The following is an 18,482-nucleotide window of genomic DNA, read 5'->3' as shown; positions in this document are numbered from 1 at the left end:
AAAAGCATTACGTGGGCAGGATGGCCACAACTCCCTGTCTCATACACTTAAACAGAAAGTAGCAATTCAAAGGTGCAAGATAGTCTACAAATATTGAGGGTTTCAGAAGTACAAAATTGAGACATTCATTTTGGTCTGAAGTTGTTGTTTGTATCATTGGACGTACCCATATCATTGGAACATAAGAACAGCTGCTGGATCAGGTCAGGGGTCCATCTAGTCTAGCATCTTGTTTTCTCAGTAGCCATCTAGATGCCTATGGGAATCCCGCAAGCAGGACCCAAATGTAAGAGCACTTTCTTCTCCTGTGACTTCTGTAAACTGGTATTTGGAAGAATACTGCCCCCAACTATGGAGGCATAACATAGCCATCAAAGCTAGTAGCTCTTGAGAACCTTTACCTCCTTGAATTGCCTTCTAAATCACATGTCTCAATGAGTCATTTCCAGCATTACACCTTCAGTATCTATCTGTATTAGATAATGCTTGAAACATTAATTTTTGCTGAATCAATCTCAGTTTTAAGCCTCAGGAGATGTTCTTGATAGATTCTAAAGCCATTTTCTATTGTTTGTTGTATAACCTGAACTTTTACTTTACTAAAATCCAGTAAGCGTTTATAGGTGTATTGCCCGATTCTGCAGCTGTTAGCTCCTGTGACATGGAGGTGATAGGGATTGCATTGAGAGAGAGTTTTTTGAGTCTGAGGAGTTGGGCAAAGCAATTTTTTCTGGCCTAGAAGTTCTGTAGTAGGAAATAAATAACAACTCTCTGAGAAGTGTCTACTTTCTGTCCATTGCTTCCTCTGAACGTAGGGTGGGATGAAGGCCAGAGAAACTGCATCAGATAGCATGGTGTGACTGTGCCACTCACCTGATCTCCAACAAAGTGGAACCAATGCAGCACTCCTACCAGTGTCTTTACACCAAAATGACCTTGTCACCACTGTGTCCTTTCTCCTCCTCTCCATCCTGGTTTGCTGTAACAATCAAGAGAGATCAGGTGAATGATGCAGCCCTACCCTGCCATCCACTGCCATGCAGGTAATGTGTCAGAAGTTGTGTAAATCAATTCCTTAGGGTAGGGGTGCTTTCTGTTGGGAATTTCCATTCCACCTTTAATTGCAGACATGGAACTGTTGCGTGTCACATGTCTGTTTATGTTCTAGCACAGTTTGCTGGGAACTTCTGTTGTGTATAGCCTTTGCTTTTGACACTCTCTGATGAGATGAAAGAGAGACGACATGTTTTCCTTGTCCTGATTTATGCTTAATAAATCTGTAGCTTGTTAGTATGCTTCCGCAAGACTCACGCCACTTCTGTTTGCACAGTATGCTCTGCTGATATAGTGTGCTCAGGCTTTGAAGTCTGAGTTGCTGATTTACATCACACCAGAGATCGGGGGATCATTACTGCTGGAAGGGCATGATCCAGCTGGGGGCTAGCCAGCTGGCTTCCTAAACCCCGAAGGATGCTGACACTTTCTAACAAGATGCTTAAACTAAGGCTAAAGTCCTAGGCATACTTGCCAAGATGCGAGAAACACATGATTGCAGGGTGGGACTGCAGAGCAAACATGTTTAGAATTGGCCTGCAAATCCCACAGGATATTTAGCATATATGTACCACATTATAAATGTTCAAAAAGCCCCTCATAAAATAGGTCAGTGTTGCTATCCCCATTTTGCAGGTAGAGAGTGGTGCAGCTGAGACAACAGAGGCTTGGCTAAAGCCACTGGATGAATTTGTGGCTGAGGTGGCATTTAACCAGATATTTTCCTGTTACTTAAAAATTACCAAAAGGATTAAAAAGGCTTGTAAAGACATTGTGACTGGACAATAAGTAATTTTAATGATTTTATAATTTAAAATGGACATGCGGTATGAAGATAAACAATGGAACCGGGGAAGGGAATAGGGGGAAGTCAACTCCACTTTTTTCTATGTTTGAATATGTATTGTTGCTTTTATTTTTTTTGTTTTTGGAAAATTAATAAAATAATATTTTTTAAAAAATTACCAAAAGGGAAATACGTTATTGCAGGTTCTGCACCCTCCTTCCCACTGTGCCTGGAATCATATTTTAATCAGCCTTTCTGACTTTAGCCTTCAAGCTTGCTATTATATAATTTATGATTAAATATGAACAATCAAGGCCTAAGATGTAGAGCAGATATAAAAAGCATGTTGTGGCAGATCTGGTTAGCCCCCCCACTTATGGATGTCCTTATGAGCTGCCTCTCGTGATATTGTACAAAATGTGAAACCAATGACATTTAATTACAGAAACATTACAGAATGTCTATGCCACCATGTAACAAAATTTAGAAACAACTTAATCTTTCCCTTTTCTGTACTGCATTGCAAAAACTAATTGCAAAGAAGCTTAGATTTCTGTGATATCCAGAGATTGCCTGTGTCATACAGTTCAAGCTTCTTTAAAGAGCCAAAATAGTTTTCTACTGCATTAATACAATCATTCTTTTTCTCTTCTTTGTTGTTTCATTTTCATCTATATTTGAACAGATCATTTCTCAACTACTCATTATGGATTCTGCTGTACTGTTAATAACTTGCCCTGGAATTATTTGTGCATATTATGAATGATGACCCAACGGCACTTAAAACATTTTGGCCAATACATTTATGTATGTGTGTGTGCACACCCACCCACACACCCCTTGGCCAATTTCATTCTCTTACATTAGAAGGTTATTTTATCTAGTCTTTTAGAATTATTTATATACTATAGCAGATACATCAGTGCTTTCCAAGATTTTGACATTTGGAGTTACACTTTTTTCTCAACTAGAAATTGGAGACACATTTAAGTCTAATTTCCAAAAGTGTTGTTTGTGCAGTAATAAGAATTTACCAACACTTCAATTTATTTTAGACTGTGCACTGGTGTAAACTGGTATACAGTTTATAATAACAACAACAACAATAATAATAATATTCATTTATTATTTATACCCCGCCCATCTGGCTGAGTTTCCCCAGCCACTCTGGGCGGCTCCCAGTCAAGTGTTAAAAACAGTACAGCATTAAATATTAAAAACTTCCTTGGAGGACTTTTAAAGTTATTTCCATGTTGCTTGAGTCCTGGAACTTCTTAACTAATCATTGCCTAAAAGAATGGCAGTGGGGTAGGCTGTGGCAAAAAATAGAATATACCGGTACTAAGAAGAGCAAGTCCCAAGCAGTCCTGTTACTTGTGCTTTCATCTCAATTGAAAAATTTGCTGGCTCCTAAGATTTGTGCGTGCACAAAATGTTTACCCTTTGTCTATCACTGTTAGCAGACATATAGTACTTCTGATAGGAATCCATTTTCATAATCAGAACAGTTAAATCAATCTGTTCTGCCTGGCCTGCATGCAGAAAGCATAGGTTTTCAAAATATGTAACAAATCAAAGCCAACAATCAAAACTCAACATGTGACTCCTTCAATTATAGATAGCATTGAAAATTGGAACGTGAAAGCTTAAGATAAGAAACTCAGTTCACCTGTATTTGAAATGGAAATTTGCCATGGGCTCCTTGTCATGCTTAATATATGATCAGTTTATGTGCCAAGCGTTAAAATGTATTAGGATCAACTGGTGTGATCTGAGATCTGAGGGTGCAAATGTCTTGTCAAGTTAAGTACTTTATATATTCTGGGTTAAAGATTCTGTTTAATATCTGGAATATTGAACTATATCCATTTATCTTTTTCCTCTTTCGTATACTTGGTAGCATACAGTATTTAATATTTTTTGAATGGTATGCCTCCTGGGCCTTAGGTTCCTAGTATCAAGGTTCCTTATGTTCCTTGAATCTCTTTAAAAAAAGAGATGATGCTTTAGGGATGTTGGAATGTTCGCATGTTGCACAAGCACATCTGAAGTCCCACTATTTCACCAGAATTTTTTTTTTTTGTAAATGAGGCTTGGATATAAAGGGACAAAGCAGGAAAAGAAGGGAGGAGGAACTGATACCCAGTTCATATTCCTGCAGCCCAAACCCAAACATGTTTTCTCAGACATCCTGCAGAGATGATGCAATTTAGTTGATGTGGATAGGACTGCTGACTTTTTCATGTTGACACACCAGATTTCTTAACCAAATAGTTGTTTCTGCTTGTGAATTGTTCAAAACCACCATAAGAACTTGCATATCATTTAGAAATTGAAAAAAAGGCTTCTTTGCAGTGACAATTTTCTTTACTGAGTTTTGACGGAAAGTAATAGTACTTTTTCTCCTTGTATCTTATTAATGTCAGGATTGTTTTTGTAGTGGATAGGTGGTAACTGATCTATGGTATCATTCAATCAATATATACGTTTAAGTTAATTTTTTTTACTGGGCTATAGTTCCTATACACCAGCTTGTCAGGAAAAGGTACAATAAAATGAAAAGCCACAGTGACGGTTATAATTATAATAGCTAGCTAAAAAGCCTGTCTAATGTTTTAGTAAGATCCCTCTTAAGACATACAGAGAACACTAAAGTGCTTTCCACTGAGGTCTCCACAAGGTCAAATGCTATTCCGTTAGAACCTATCCGTTTGGATACGGATGCTCATGTGACCTTTTACAAATCAAAGATTGCCCCATGATTCATGCTAAAAACCACTATTGCACTTATAGTATTGCTTAGCCGTCGTAAATTATTTGAATACAAAATTGATCATTGGACGAAAATGCAGTTTATTTTGTTATGGTGCACACCCTTCTATTTTAGACAGCATGGAAATTACTTAGTAGGATGTGGGATGAATTTTGCCTCCTTCATGCTTTTGAGAGGTACACAATGGGAAAGGCAGTGCACATTAGCCCTTTTCAGGTGACCAAGCGAACACGTGAAGGATATTGTGCACACTGTCCTTTTTGTAATCTTCATATGTTCGTCCGATTGTCTATCTGGTCCTTGCATGCATGCAGTTTGTACATTCATAAGGTATCTACAAAAGCAGGTTGCAAAATGCAGGTTAGAGCTTGGTTGCATAATCAGATAATCAAATGTACATGTAGATGTATTCCTGACCCTTCCCTTCATAATGGATGTGTACTTTGGTTCCTGGTTCTTATTATACAATCCCTTAGTACTCGTGTGCCTCAGACTAAATTGATAGAGCAATGTCCCTGAAACTGAGCTCAGGCATCAAACCTGGCAAAGTATTCTGAGCTCTTGTGCCCTTCCTCCAGAGCAGGACAAAGAGAGGTTGCCAGACAAAGCCAGTCCTTGGAAATATGACACAAACAAAACAATTCTCCATGTGGACCCAACTGGGGGGGAGGGGAGTAAGTGAAAGAAAATAAACAAGATGGGAAATGCAGGAACTGATTCTTGTATTGTTACCGACCATTTATTCATTTTCTCTCCCTTCTGTCTAAACATTTCAGTTCTCTGCTATGTCCTGGACTAATAAAAAACATGAGCAGGGAGCCGAAGTACAGCAAGTTCTGGGAGATTTCCACTGGGTATGATGCATGGAGCAATCATGTGAATCAACACTTAATCCCCACCCCTTTAAAAGTGGGCAAATAGAATTTTAATGTGTTGCCTTATTATTAACCTAGGTGTCTACCTTCCATTTTCTTTTTCCTTTCCACTATTGTCCCCAAAAGTTTTTTTAAAAAAACAAATACATGGGATTTCTCAAAACTGAAAGATAATGGCTAAGAAGACATTCTACAATTGCCTTAAAATTCTCTCTCTTTTTAATTTGATTTAACAGTGATTCCAGAGTTTATTGGTCAAGTCAACACTGCATTGGAAAAGATAAGCAGGAATGCAATTCATCTGTTTGATGACAATCAGTTTGTTGACATCTCCAAGAAGGTCTATGACACAATTCATGATATTAGATGTTCAGTTATGATGATTCGGGTAAGTGTCTTCATTCTTTCATGCATTGCCAATTAACACAAATTAGTCAGCCACATTGCTGTGCAGCATTCATGGGAACAAGAGCTAAACCCAAGTGACTAAGCAAGTGTGAAAGACAAATTCTTTCAAAAAATAGTTTGCATTTTGTTTTGAGAAACTGCACTGTAACATTCAGAACCAGCCACAGGAGAGAGAAGGTGTGCAGCGTGCAGTTTCTCCTACTTAGGAAGAATCTGTACTACTCACAAATGTCCTCTTTGTAAACACAAATATGTATGCTTTATGTGTATTCTTTGCCCAAGCCAAATAATATAACAAATAAAACACATTAGCAAAATAAAATAAGCAAGAGTTATTGCATAGAATGTTTGTGTAGCATATGAAGAAGAGTTTTTTTGACAGTGTATCATTTTAGCTATACAGAAATTGTTTTGAAATTTAGCAGCTATTTGAAAAAGCTATTATTGCTACTTGATTGAAGGCTAATTTTGGATTATAGAATCATAGAATTGGAAGGGACCATGAGGATCCTCTAGTTCAACCCCCTGCAATGCAGGAATCTTTTGCCCAATGTGGGGCTCGAAACCATGACCCTGAGATTAAGAGTCTTGTTCTGTACCGACTGGTGATGTAACAACATAAAGTAACCCTATTGACAATGCAAGGCAGTAACTTTGGCTGGGGTTAAAATTAAAGAGACATTTAATTTCTGTACTGGAACTGCATGAACACAGGGTATTTGATGAGAGCAGAAGCAACTTTGGTTTCTCAGCCTCCAGCTCCATGATAGACATGGCTTGAAAGTGAATAGCTGTGAATGCTCTCCTTATATTACAAATGCCCTTCTAGTCATAGAATAATCTTTCTAAATCATGGTATATTTTAAGATGGCAAAACCAATGAACTAATTCGTAATTCTAGATTTCTGTTCTATTCTGTTTCACCACCAAGTCTTGGATGTTGGGATTTAGCAGCTATTATGCTTGCTTCCATGGCTCATAGATTCCTTCCTGGAAAACAGGTGTGCTCTCCTGACATTTTGCTGAACCCGGCTGTGAATGATTGTGTGCTCTTGGGTTTGAGAGAATACATGTCCCAATTTTTGTGCTTATGAAAATCCCAAAGAAATGTAGATTCCTCATCCTGCCAAAATGAATAAGATTGTGTTAAATGGCAAGCTTCTTTCACATTCTTCACACACATTACATGCAAATTATGCAGAGCAAACACTTTTGCTACATTATCAATATGTTCATTTTTTTCTAAGAACAAAGTATAAATATGCACCAGATAAAAGGATAAAAGTTTTCAAGGGATGTTTACTTCCTTATATCTGAAGAGGAAGATCAATTTTATTTCCCAAACATGCATTTTCATGTGCTTTGGTATAATGAAAATATGGGGACTTTTCTGTAGGAAAAACTTCTAAAATACTGGTAGCAGATTACTGCATGGAGACTGTGAGGCATGGGGGTGTTCAGGATTGGGCTTGCATCTAAATTAGCAAATGAACTGAAAATCCCAAATTAGCTAATTCACAGTGTTGTTAATGTTGCTACACCTAGTATGGATGTTAAAATCATGTATGAAATGCACTTGCCATTTAGAGCACTCACCTTGGTAATACCCAGTAAAATAACCATTAAAATATGTCCCTGTCTTCTTGCTGTGCTTGTATAGTGTGATGAGGTCAGAAAAAGATCTGCTGCGAATGTGACAGGGGGAATGGAGGTGACTTTTTGCAGAGGATGTAGGAAGAAGTGAACACTTTAGTAAACACTGAGCAGAGCTTTCTCCGCTCCAAAAATCCTCTAGTTTTATTGAAACTCTTATTTTTATTCTTTTGCTCCCCTTGAGATTCATTGGACATTCCATCAGAGACCAAACCTCCAAATTCTACTCAAATTTTGCTTTAGGCAAAATTGGTTTCAGCTCTGCTTTCGACATCCATCAGAGTCCTGAAATAACAGCTTAGTGCTTGATAGCACAGGAACAGTTGCACTTTTCTCACTCTCTCTCTTGCTCCCTCATTCTCTCCTAGACAGGCTAGCTGAAAACTCTTGCTAGACTATTATGGAACAGGATATTCCAGCAGAGGTGTTTAGTCCTATGATTATCGAAATCTAGTTTTTCTGTGCCACATGAAAATAGGCTTAACGTTATGGCAGGTTTTCAAGCAGCCCTTGCCTGTTCGCCTGTATCAAGTGAGAGTCACCTCAGCACAATGAGGAAAGGACACTTTCACCGGTCCTTTTCTCTTAGGCCACCAATTGCTAACAAAGGCATGTATGGAAAGGCAGACAAGTAAATGTTTTTGTGGACTAGTCTCTTCTGTGTCCATATTTGGAAGGCTATGGGCAAGATAGGTTTAGAGGAGCAATGCTGACTTGACCCTATAGAATTTGTACTGCTAGACTTCACAACATGTGTTCCTAACAAAAATAGAAGTCACTATTTTCTGTCATTCATTTGAGTGATCATCTTATGTTGGAAGCGGGGAGAGGGTAGTTCTCTTATTCTATTAATATTTGCATTTAGTTTCCTATAGTTCTTTGAATTGTGCCAGGATTCCCTTCCTTATTGTGTGAGTCACCCTGAGGCTTCTTTTGTAAAATACAACCAACCAACCAACCAACCAACCGATTAATATAATTGTAATGCATAACATATATTTCATTATTTATTAATAGTACTTATGCCTTGCCTTTCCATTTTGAACAAAATGCTTTATCAGGCTGTAAATGGTCTTGCCCAGGGACAGTTCCTGGGGTTTGTAATGCTGCTAGTATTTATTTTTAAAAATATCCCTCTGTAGAAACTCTTCATTCTTCCCCCATACCCAAAAGACAGCTGTTACACAGCTTGTTCATTTCTGCCATTTTTAATTCACCCTACTCAAGAGCTTACAGCAGGGATGGGAAACATGTGGATCTTCGAATGTTGTTGGACTGCAAGTCCCATCATCACTGACCATTGTCCTTTCTGGCTGGGGCTAATGGAAGTTGGGGTCAAATAACGTATGGAGGGCTGGAGGTTCCTTGCGGATGGGCTAGCTGGTGCAAAGGAGAATGAATGGGAAAGTAGGAATCACAGCAAATTAGTCCAGGTGCCCATGTTTCCCAGATACTGGTGCCAGCTGTTACCTAATCTGCATTAGAATATGCTTAACATTGGCAACTCAAGGAAAAGTCAGAAGAAGTTAAATAATCCGACACGCCATCTGGACATTTCTGTTTCATTGACTTTGTTACGAGAGCTTGACACCTGAAGTGTTTCTGAGGTTTGCTTTAATAACAGAGGGCACACCTCCCCTTACCCTTGAAGCAGAGATCTGGTTCAGAACAGTGCCTCACAAAATGAGCCGAAATAAAGAATTCCATGTATATTGAAAGGAGGTGCATTCATATTCCTAATTAGATACCATCCAATTAGTTGTAAGAAACAGAACTAATACCTGCCTATAAGGCACTTCAGTATCTCTAAATACTATTTAGGCATAAGCACTGTCTGCAGCAGCCAAGGTGAGGGAAGTAACATGCTTTACAGCCAACTGCTGGGACACATTGACTCCCTGCCAAACACACTGGGCTTCTGATTACACAAGGATCTGAGTACTGATGCGAGCAACAAAATTCTTGATCAAAATATAACTGGGAGATGTAAATGAACAAGGACACAAATTCATGGGGTTCCTTTCAACAAGAAAGGAAAAGGAGAATCTCTCAATGGGAACAGCATGGCAACTATTTCAACCATGAAATGACTGTGGGGTATTTTTTTTTAATTAAAAAACCTGCTAAAAACAACCAGTCTGCCAAAAGTAATTATTAGCTTAGATTGTCAGCGGTATAGTTCAAAGTTTAAGCAACCTCTCAAATGTGTAAAATGTTAGGAAGCATTGGGGGGAGATCAAAGGCAGGTACTTTGCCCTACTACAGACTCTATTATTGCTCTGCTAGGAGATTTGCTGAATTAGACCTAAACTTGATGACTGGTTCAGAAATGTACCATTTTGTGTTCATTCTGTGAAAGTGCCTTCATGGTTTCCCTACTTGAGTTTTCTCCTCTATACTTGCTACATTTTCTATATCACGTTCTGTTAATAGCTTATATTGTTCAAGATAGAGGACAAGTCCTCTTATATATTTGCCGTTATGGCTTGCACCTAGTATAAAAACCAGTCAAATAGTCATACATGGTCCGATTCATTTGCTTTAGGGGTTCATTTCAACACATCAATCAGACTGCAGACCAGATCTAGCTATAAGTGATTTGAACATTACACTATTAGTAGGGAATCAGTGATAAAGTGAAGCCTGTTTGTAAATTAGTTACATATGTATTTACCATTTTATTGGTAAGTATATATGTAAGGAGCATATGGATTTGGCATTGTATTGCTTGAACCTGTAATTCTATGGCAATCTGGCTGGGCTTTTTAAAGCAGCAGCTTAACTGAGGACTAAAAGGTTGGGAAAGCGGAGTTCTGGTTCATAGCATTGTTTATGTGGGGTGGCTGAATGGTATCTAGGCAGCTGTCTGTGCTGCATATTATTTGATGCCAGCTGAGTACTGGAGCCTCAAACATGATGCTCTTTGAATACCTTAAAAGTGACATGGGGTCACCGTCTGGGTAAGATAATGCTGCCAGGGGCTCTGCATGGAAATGAAAAAGCTACACAGAGCAAAAATGACTAGAAATCGTAATAACTCACCACAGGCAGTTGTTTGAACAATATCAATTCAACAGCAGTCATGAATCAGAGCACACAAAGCTTCTCCGCCCCCTAATCATCAGAATGCAACATTTTGAATTTAATCCTTATTAATTTAAATGTTTGAAATGTTTCTGTGCACATAAAGGTGGGAAAACATAGAACCATCCTCTTCCATTGAAAAAAATGTGGCAGCTCCTGTGAGCACTTGACTTCTGTGTGTGCTTCAATGATTTCCCAGCCAGAAAAGATACCATATTTACTCGGGTCAAATGTGCACTTCAATTTTCAGAAACTTGAAACCAAAAAAAGTATTTGTAGACTTCCGGAGGCGGCGCGAACGGCAATGGCTGCCCTCTTCTAACCGGGAGAGGGAAGCTCCACTGAGAACGGGTCGTCCGCTGCGGCGAAGCGGAGACCCACTTTGGAAAACCACAGGCGGCAGAAGCCTGTGGTCTCGGGACCCGGCGGGCGCCAGGAGCAGCCCCCGAAACGTTGAAGGAACTCCGTAAGGGGCTCCGGATTGCGGAGGGGGTAGCGGCGCTGTGGGTCGTCTCGCAATCAGTGGAGCGAAGCCGCGTTGCTGCTGCTGGTGAGCGCTGACCTTTCTTCTTGAAACCTATGATTCGGAAAGCAACAACCCGTGAGTAAATAAGGACTTTACAAAATTTGGAGACCTAAAAATATTGAATTGGGCTGAAAGCGGAGTGACGAAAAAAAAGGAAGTCCGTCTTCCGCTGCCACTGAACCTCAAAGTAAAGAGCCAGGGGTACCTGCACCCTCGGACCCTGAAGACCCGGAGAACAAAGTACCACCCCAGGGAAAATAACCAGATATATTCAGGATGTCTCTGCAACTTTTGAGCTGGAATATAAATGGCTGTAATATCCCGGAAAAAAGGAGGAAATTTTTTCATATATTAAAAAAGGAACAATTGGACATTATTTGCTTACAAGAAACACATGTGACTAGGCTTCACAGAAAAGTGTTAATAAACAAAAGACTTGGCCAGGAATTTATATCTTCGGACATAGTAAAGAAGAGAGGTGTGGTGATATATGCAAAAGAGAGCCTGTCACCTAAATTTTTATTCAAAGATGAACATGGAAGAATTTTGGCAATTGAAATACAACATCAAGGAGAGAAGATTTTGATATTAGGAATTTATGCGCCAAATGAAGGGAAATCGGAATTTTACAAGAAGTTGCATGAGATTATGCTGGACTATCTGGACTATAACAACATCATTATGATGGGAGATATGAACGGGGTCGTATCAACTAACATGGATAAGTCACAAAGCCAAAATGTTACAAAAGACGGAAGATTACCAAAGACCTTTTTTTGAAATGACAGACAATATGGACTGGACTGATATCTGGAGAATGAAGAACCCCCTGGGAAGAGAAGGAACATTTTTCTCTGAAGCCCAGCTGACTTGGACAAGAATCGACCAAATATGGATAACTAGAGGTCTGGCACCCAAGGTCAGAAAGGTGGAAATCTGCCCAAAGACCTGCTCCGACCATAACGCACTGAAAATGGACATGACACTATTACCAACCGGTTCCTTTAGATGGAAGATGAATGACAATTTGTTTAGAGATCAGGAGATCATTAAGAAGGCCCAAAAAGCTTTGAAGGACTACTTTGAGATAAACATGAACACTACGGTGGAAAAAAGAACCATTTGGGACGCAAGCAAAGCTGTGATGAGGGGGTTCTTGATACAACAGAATGCTGTAAAGAAAAGGATACAAAATGAGAGGAAAGATAAGATCTTGGAGAAAATTAAAGAATTAGAGAAGAAGTTAAGATCAAATCCGAAGTCACAGCCGATTCTGAGAGAAATCAAACTTCATCAAGCACAATATTCTAAACTGATAAATCAGGAAATAGAGTGGAAGATCAAATTAATGAAACAAAAAACTTTTGAAACGGCAAACAAATGTGGGAAACTGCTAGCCTGGCAGTTGAAGAAGAGACAAAAATTAAATACAGTTACAAATTTGGAAATTGAAGGAAGAAACATTCAGAACCCCGTGGAGATTAGAAAGTGTTTTCAGAAATATTTTAAAAAATTATACACTCAAGGGCCGCAGGACGAGGTCGAGATTAAACAATTTTGGGGGAAAAATGGACTAAAAAAACTGTCACAAGAAAATAGATCACTCCTGAACAGCAAAATAACACGACAAGAGATCGAACAAGCCATTCAGAACATGCAATTGGGCAAATCTCCAGGGCCAGATGGGCTGACCTCCAAGTATTATAAGACATTAAAAGACTATTTGATACAACCACTGATGGAGGTCAGCAACGAAATTATAGAGGGGAAGAGGGCGCCGGAATCGTGGAAGGAAGCTTTCATCACATTGATACCTAAATCGGAATCTGAAAAGACACAACTCAAGAACTACCGTCCCATCTCCCTTTTAAATGTGGATTACAAAATATTTGCAGACGTCTTGGCAAGTAGACTTAAAAAAGTTTTAAATGAAGTAATTCATAAAGACCAGGCAGGTTTTCTCCCAGGTAGACACATGTTTGCTAATACAAGGAACATTATTGATATCTTGGAACTTTTGCAAACAGATATAAATACAAAAGCAGTGCTAATCTTCATAGATGCGGAGAAGGCCTTTGATAATATCTCTTGGAAATTTATGAAGGGAAACTTAAAAGAAATGGGAGTGGGACAGGGTTTTGAAAATGGGATTGACGCTATATATTCAGAACAAAAGGCTAAATTGATAGTTAACAATGTGGTTACAGAAGAGTTTAAAATTGAAAAAGGAACACGACAAGGCTGCCCGATTTCCCCTTTGTTATTTATTTCGGTTCTGGAGGTGCTCTTGAATACGATTAGGGGGGACCGGTTGGTGGAAGGGATTCAGGTCGGAGCGAAACAATATAAACTTAAAGCCTTTGCAGATGACCTAGTTCTGACCCTGCAGGAGCCAGAATCTAGTACAAAAAGAGTATTACAATTGATTCAAGACTTTGGTCGGGTGGCGGGATTTAAACTAAATAAACAGAAAACTAAGGTGTTGGGAAAAAACTTGACAGATACAGAGTCGGAACGGTTTCAGAGAGAGACAGAACTAACTGTGGTTAAAAAAGTTAAATACCTAGGGGTAAACATAACAGCAAAAAATCTGAGTCTATTTAAGGATAACTATGAAAAATGTTGGTCTGAAATTAAGAGAGACTTAGACAGTTGGACAAAACTGAAACTTTCTTTGCTAGGCCGAATTGCTGCCATTAAGATGAATGTATTGCCAAAAATGTTGTTTTTGTTTCAAACGTTACAGATTGTGGACAAGACTGAGTGCTTCCGGAAGTGGCAGAGAGATATCTCTAGATTTGTCTGGCAGGGCAAAAAGCCCAGAATTAAGTTTAAGATATTAACTGATACGAAAGAAAGAGGGGGCTTTGTCCTGCCAGACTTAAAGTTGTACTATGAAGCCGCAGCTTTCTGTTGGCTAAAAGACTGGCTACTTCTCGAAGACACTGATGTACTGGACCTGGAAGGTTTTAACAATGCTTTTGGTTGGCATGCATACTTATGGTATGATAAGGTTAAGATCAATAAGGCCTTCAAGAACCATATTGTCAGGAAAGCGGTATTTAATGTCTGGACAAAATACAAAGACTTATTGGAAAACAAAACTCCGAGGTGGCTTTCACCTCTGGAAGCTAAGGCCCGAAAAAGACCCAATATGGAGGCCAAATGGCCAAAATATTGGGAAATACTAGAAAAAGATGGAGACAATTGGAAATTGCAGAGTTTGGAGAAAATGAAGGATAAAGTGCGAGACTGGTTACACTACGCTCAGATTAAAGAAGTCTTTAAAAATGACAAAAAGTTAGGGTTCCAGGTGGAGAAATCGAAATTGGAAACAGAACTGTTAGAACCTAAGACTAAGGTACTTTCAAGAATGTATAACTTGCTGTTAAAATGGAACACACAAGATGAAATGGTTAAATCGGCTATGATAAAGTGGGCACAGGACATTGGGCATAACATTATGTTTGAGGACTGGGAAAGGTTGTGGACCACTGGGCTGAACTTCACTGCATGTAATGCTCTGAAAGAAAATGTAATGAAAATGATATATAGATGGTACATGACCCCAGTTAAACTTGCCAAAATATACCATTTGTCTGAAAATAAATGTTGGAAATGTAAAGAAGGTGAAGGAACATTCTTTCACCTCTGGTGGACTTGCCCTAAAGTGAAGGCCTTCTGGGAAATGATATATAATGAGTTGAAAAAGGTATTTAAGTATACCTTCACCAAGAAACCAGAGGCCTTCCTTCTGGGTATTGTCGGCCAGAAGGTGTTAAAGAAGGACCGAACATTTTTTTATGTATGCAACAACGGCAGCAAGGATACTCATCGCTAAGAACTGGAAAACTCAAGATCTACTCACACTGGAAGAGTGGCAGATGCAGCTGATGGACTATATGCAACTGGCCGAGATGACTGGCAGAATTCGAGACCTGGGAGAAGAGAGGGTTGAAGAAGACTGGAAGAAATTCAAGATTTATTTACAAAAACATTGTAATTTGGTTGAATGTTAAGAAGGATGCTAGATCATAAATAACTGTCCACCACTAAATTAGATTTGAATTTGATGATAAGTGAGACTAAGGAAAATATAAACCTTTTGGAGAACTGTTAGATTGTACTTAAATGAGTGGATATAAGATTGTAAACAAGATGATAATTTGCTTGAAAAAACTTTTTAACGATGTAAGTGGGAGCGGGAGACGTGAGGGAGTCCAAAGAAGTGATGAAAATATGTTATGACATAAGTAATGTTGTTTATTATTTATGCATTTGTATTCAAAAATTTTAATAAATATATATATATATATATATATGCAGGTTTTGGTGTCCTCGGGTGTCTTCCCGTGTAAAAGTTGGGGTGTCTAGGCGACGTTTCGACGAGGTCTCACTCGTCATCTTCAGGCTGGTGCTTTCGGCTTCTTGTTACTGGAACAGAGCGGGATCTCAATGTTTGAGTTCCTATAAATACTGTAGAGGGGGTGTGGTGTCTAGCCTCCAATGTTCTGGGCAGAGAGGAAGTTCCCAGGCTAGTGTGCCTTTTCTTCTTTTGTTCCTTAATTACTTGAGAGATACCTTGAGTGATTTCTTGAGTGATATCCTGAGTACCACTTAGGTGGGTCATTAGGTGTGGATTAGTTGCTAAAGTCTTTGTGTCTTGACCTCTTGAACTTTGTGAAGAGTTTTCCTGAGAAGATGGCTGTATTGCACTTAGTTGTGCTTTGGCTTGGCTTCGTGTATAGGGGCGAGCTGTGGTTTTGTGGCTTGTGTCAGCCAGATCTGTGTAGGGATTGCAGGGGGGTGCAGCATCCGGAGGTGCCACCATGGATTGGCTACTGGATGGTGTCAGTAATTCATCTGTGGAGAGGGTCTGGGTTTGGGTCTGGTGTGGTTGATTGGTGTTGGCGTTCTGTGTGCCTCTGGATCTGGTGTCAGTTTTTGTGGGGAGGGCTAATTTCCAGATGTCTGGCAACTAAGTGCAATACAGCCATCTTCTCAGGAAAACTCTTCACAAAGTTCAAGAGGTCAAGACACAAAGACTTTAGCAACTAATCCACACCTAATGACCCACCTAAGTGGTACTCAGGATATCACTCAAGAAATCACTCAAGGTATCTCTCAAGTAATTAAGGAACAAAAGCAGAAAAGGCACACTAGCCTGGGAACTTCCTCTCTGCCCAGAACATTGGAGGCTAGACACCACACCCCCTCTACAGTATTTATAGGAACTCAAACATTGAGATCCCGCTCTGTTCCAGTAACAAGAAGCCGAAAGCACCAGCCTGAAGATGACGAGTGAGACCTCGTCGAAACGTCGCCTAGACACCCCAACTTTTACACGGGAAGACACCCGAGGACACCAAAACCTGCATTCCTGTACCCGTGAAAATCTACGAAAGCATATATATATATATATATATATATATATATATATATATAGTATTTGTAAGCGTGTCATTGAATCTAATTCGCACCTTAATTTTTGCAACATAATTTGGCCAAAAAAGGTGAGCATTAGATTCAAGTAAATACAGTAATTGCTTCTTGGTAAAGAGCTATGAAATCTTCTGCATAAATTTTTGTTTCTGTCCGAATAGAGTTTTAACTTCCAGGTTTCTATTGAGAGTTATAATTGTTTTAGGATATATCAGTGGAATTCTGGACTGGTGAACCACTGACCAGCTCTTCCATCATAACTTCAATCAGTTTTCAAGGTATTCTAATAGTGATATCATTGTTCGTTTTAGTAGATCTTGTTCTTGTCAAGTTCCTGAGGGCTCGGCCGATAAAATATGATCACGTCACCAGGACTTTGTGTCATTTGTGCTAAACCTCTCCCTTCTTCCTTCACAAATGAAAGCTGAAATCTGAAACGTTCATACATTATACAAATTGTAATTGTACAAATTAAGTACATTCTCACATGCTTGCTTGTCACATGTGATTTTTCTACTGCTGTTTATAGCTGTCAGCAGTAGAGCATGTGTTTCTTACATAGAAAGCTCCAGATCTACACTTCCTTCCTGCCCACGAGAGGGACGTAAAGGAAGCTCCAGATCTACACCATTCACTTAAAGCATGTAGCTTCCCCCCAAGTATCCTGGTACCTGTAGTTTACCCCTCACAGAGCTGCAGTTCCTACCAGCCTTAATAAACTGCAGTTCCCAGGGTTCTTTAGGGAGAGCCATAGTGTGGATGTGACCCTTGTTTCAATTCCTGGCATATCCAGCATAGAAAGACCCTGGAGAGCTGCTGCCAGCGAAGGGGAGTTAATGCTGCTCTAGATGGATAGTTAGTTTGCCCTGGTATAAAGCAGCTTACTATGAGGAGAAGACCTATAACTCACCCTGATATTTCACTGGTCATTGCTTATAGAGCTACGGACTTTGCTTAACAAAGCTAGAATCTTGTTTTAAAAAATGAAATGAAAACGAGGGGTGTGTTTCACCAACTATTCGCAACAATGCTTGTGCATTGCAGTTTTGGAATTGGGGCATGAGTTCAGCCATGCTAATAACTGGATAAGACTACTTTAGCTCTTTCCCTTCACTTGTAAGTTCCACGGACTGCGAGGTTGCCTCCTTGTGCTAGGCCTGACCCCATACATTGCTTTGGTGGCTTAAGCTGGTGTTCTTTTGATTCCCCCCCCCCCTTCCTCCTTTGAGTGCGAACAAAAGGGCAGTGCTTTTGTCTCCAGCCCTCTCTGGTCCTGAAATGTTGCTCTGCTACTGTGTTGATCCCTGCCCTTCTTCTTTGCAAGTCTTTTTGAGCCTATTCAGTTTGCTGCCATCTCTATTTTTGTGGCTTTGTATTCAGAACAAGAGATGGTTTTCATTCTCTGATTATAATTACGCCACTGGAGTCAGAGGTTAAGGTTACGAAGGTTGCATCTTTGGGCACGGGAAAGACTTTTATTTTTCTGTCCTCAGTAGTGATAATTGAAGGTTTCATGGGCTGCTTTTTTGTTGTCATGGTCAGTCCACAACGTTTCATTTTGTTCATAGGCTATCTTGCACAACTTACTTACAAATGCCTTATAGACCTTAAAAGAAAGCCGTAGAGTCTTCAAGTGAAGGGAAGCTTAGTTCAGGCAAGTCTGAAAACTCACATACTCTTCAAATTGTTCCACAGCTCAACAAACAGTCTACATATTGATGGCAGTGGATTTCTAGGAGTATTTGTTCTCCAGTGTGGACACTGCAAATGAAAGTGCTTGTAAGCAAGTCATGTGTAATGAATCAGTCTGTTTCTACTCCTCTTTTGCATGTGTTTACTTGGTCCATTCAGGTCTGTTTCTGCATTAATACGCTATTTATT

General features: G+C 39.5%; 1 protein-coding gene across 3 annotated transcripts in view; it reads left to right on the top strand.

Moving 5' to 3' along the window:
- The window catches only part of CTNNA3 (catenin alpha 3), a 540,285-nt gene that overhangs the window by 438,131 nt on the left and 83,672 nt on the right, over positions 1-18,482 (top strand). For all 3 annotated transcript variants that reach the window (XR_014564644.1, XM_083740309.1, XM_083740310.1), the window contains one exon: positions 5,725-5,876. Coding sequence is in view for 2 of the 3 variants with exons in the window: in XM_083740309.1 (XP_083596435.1) it covers positions 5,725-5,876 (152 nt within the window). In the remaining variant the exon portion in view is untranslated. The remainder of the gene's footprint in view (positions 1-5,724; positions 5,877-18,482) is intronic.

The sequence above is a fragment of the Podarcis gaigeae genome, assembly GCF_964106915.1.
Source record: "Podarcis gaigeae genome assembly, chromosome: 5".
In the NCBI taxonomy this organism is placed as follows: Eukaryota; Metazoa; Chordata; class Lepidosauria; order Squamata; family Lacertidae; genus Podarcis; species Podarcis gaigeae.
Note: the sequence above shows the minus strand (reverse complement) of the source record. Positions and strands in the feature narration are given on the sequence as shown.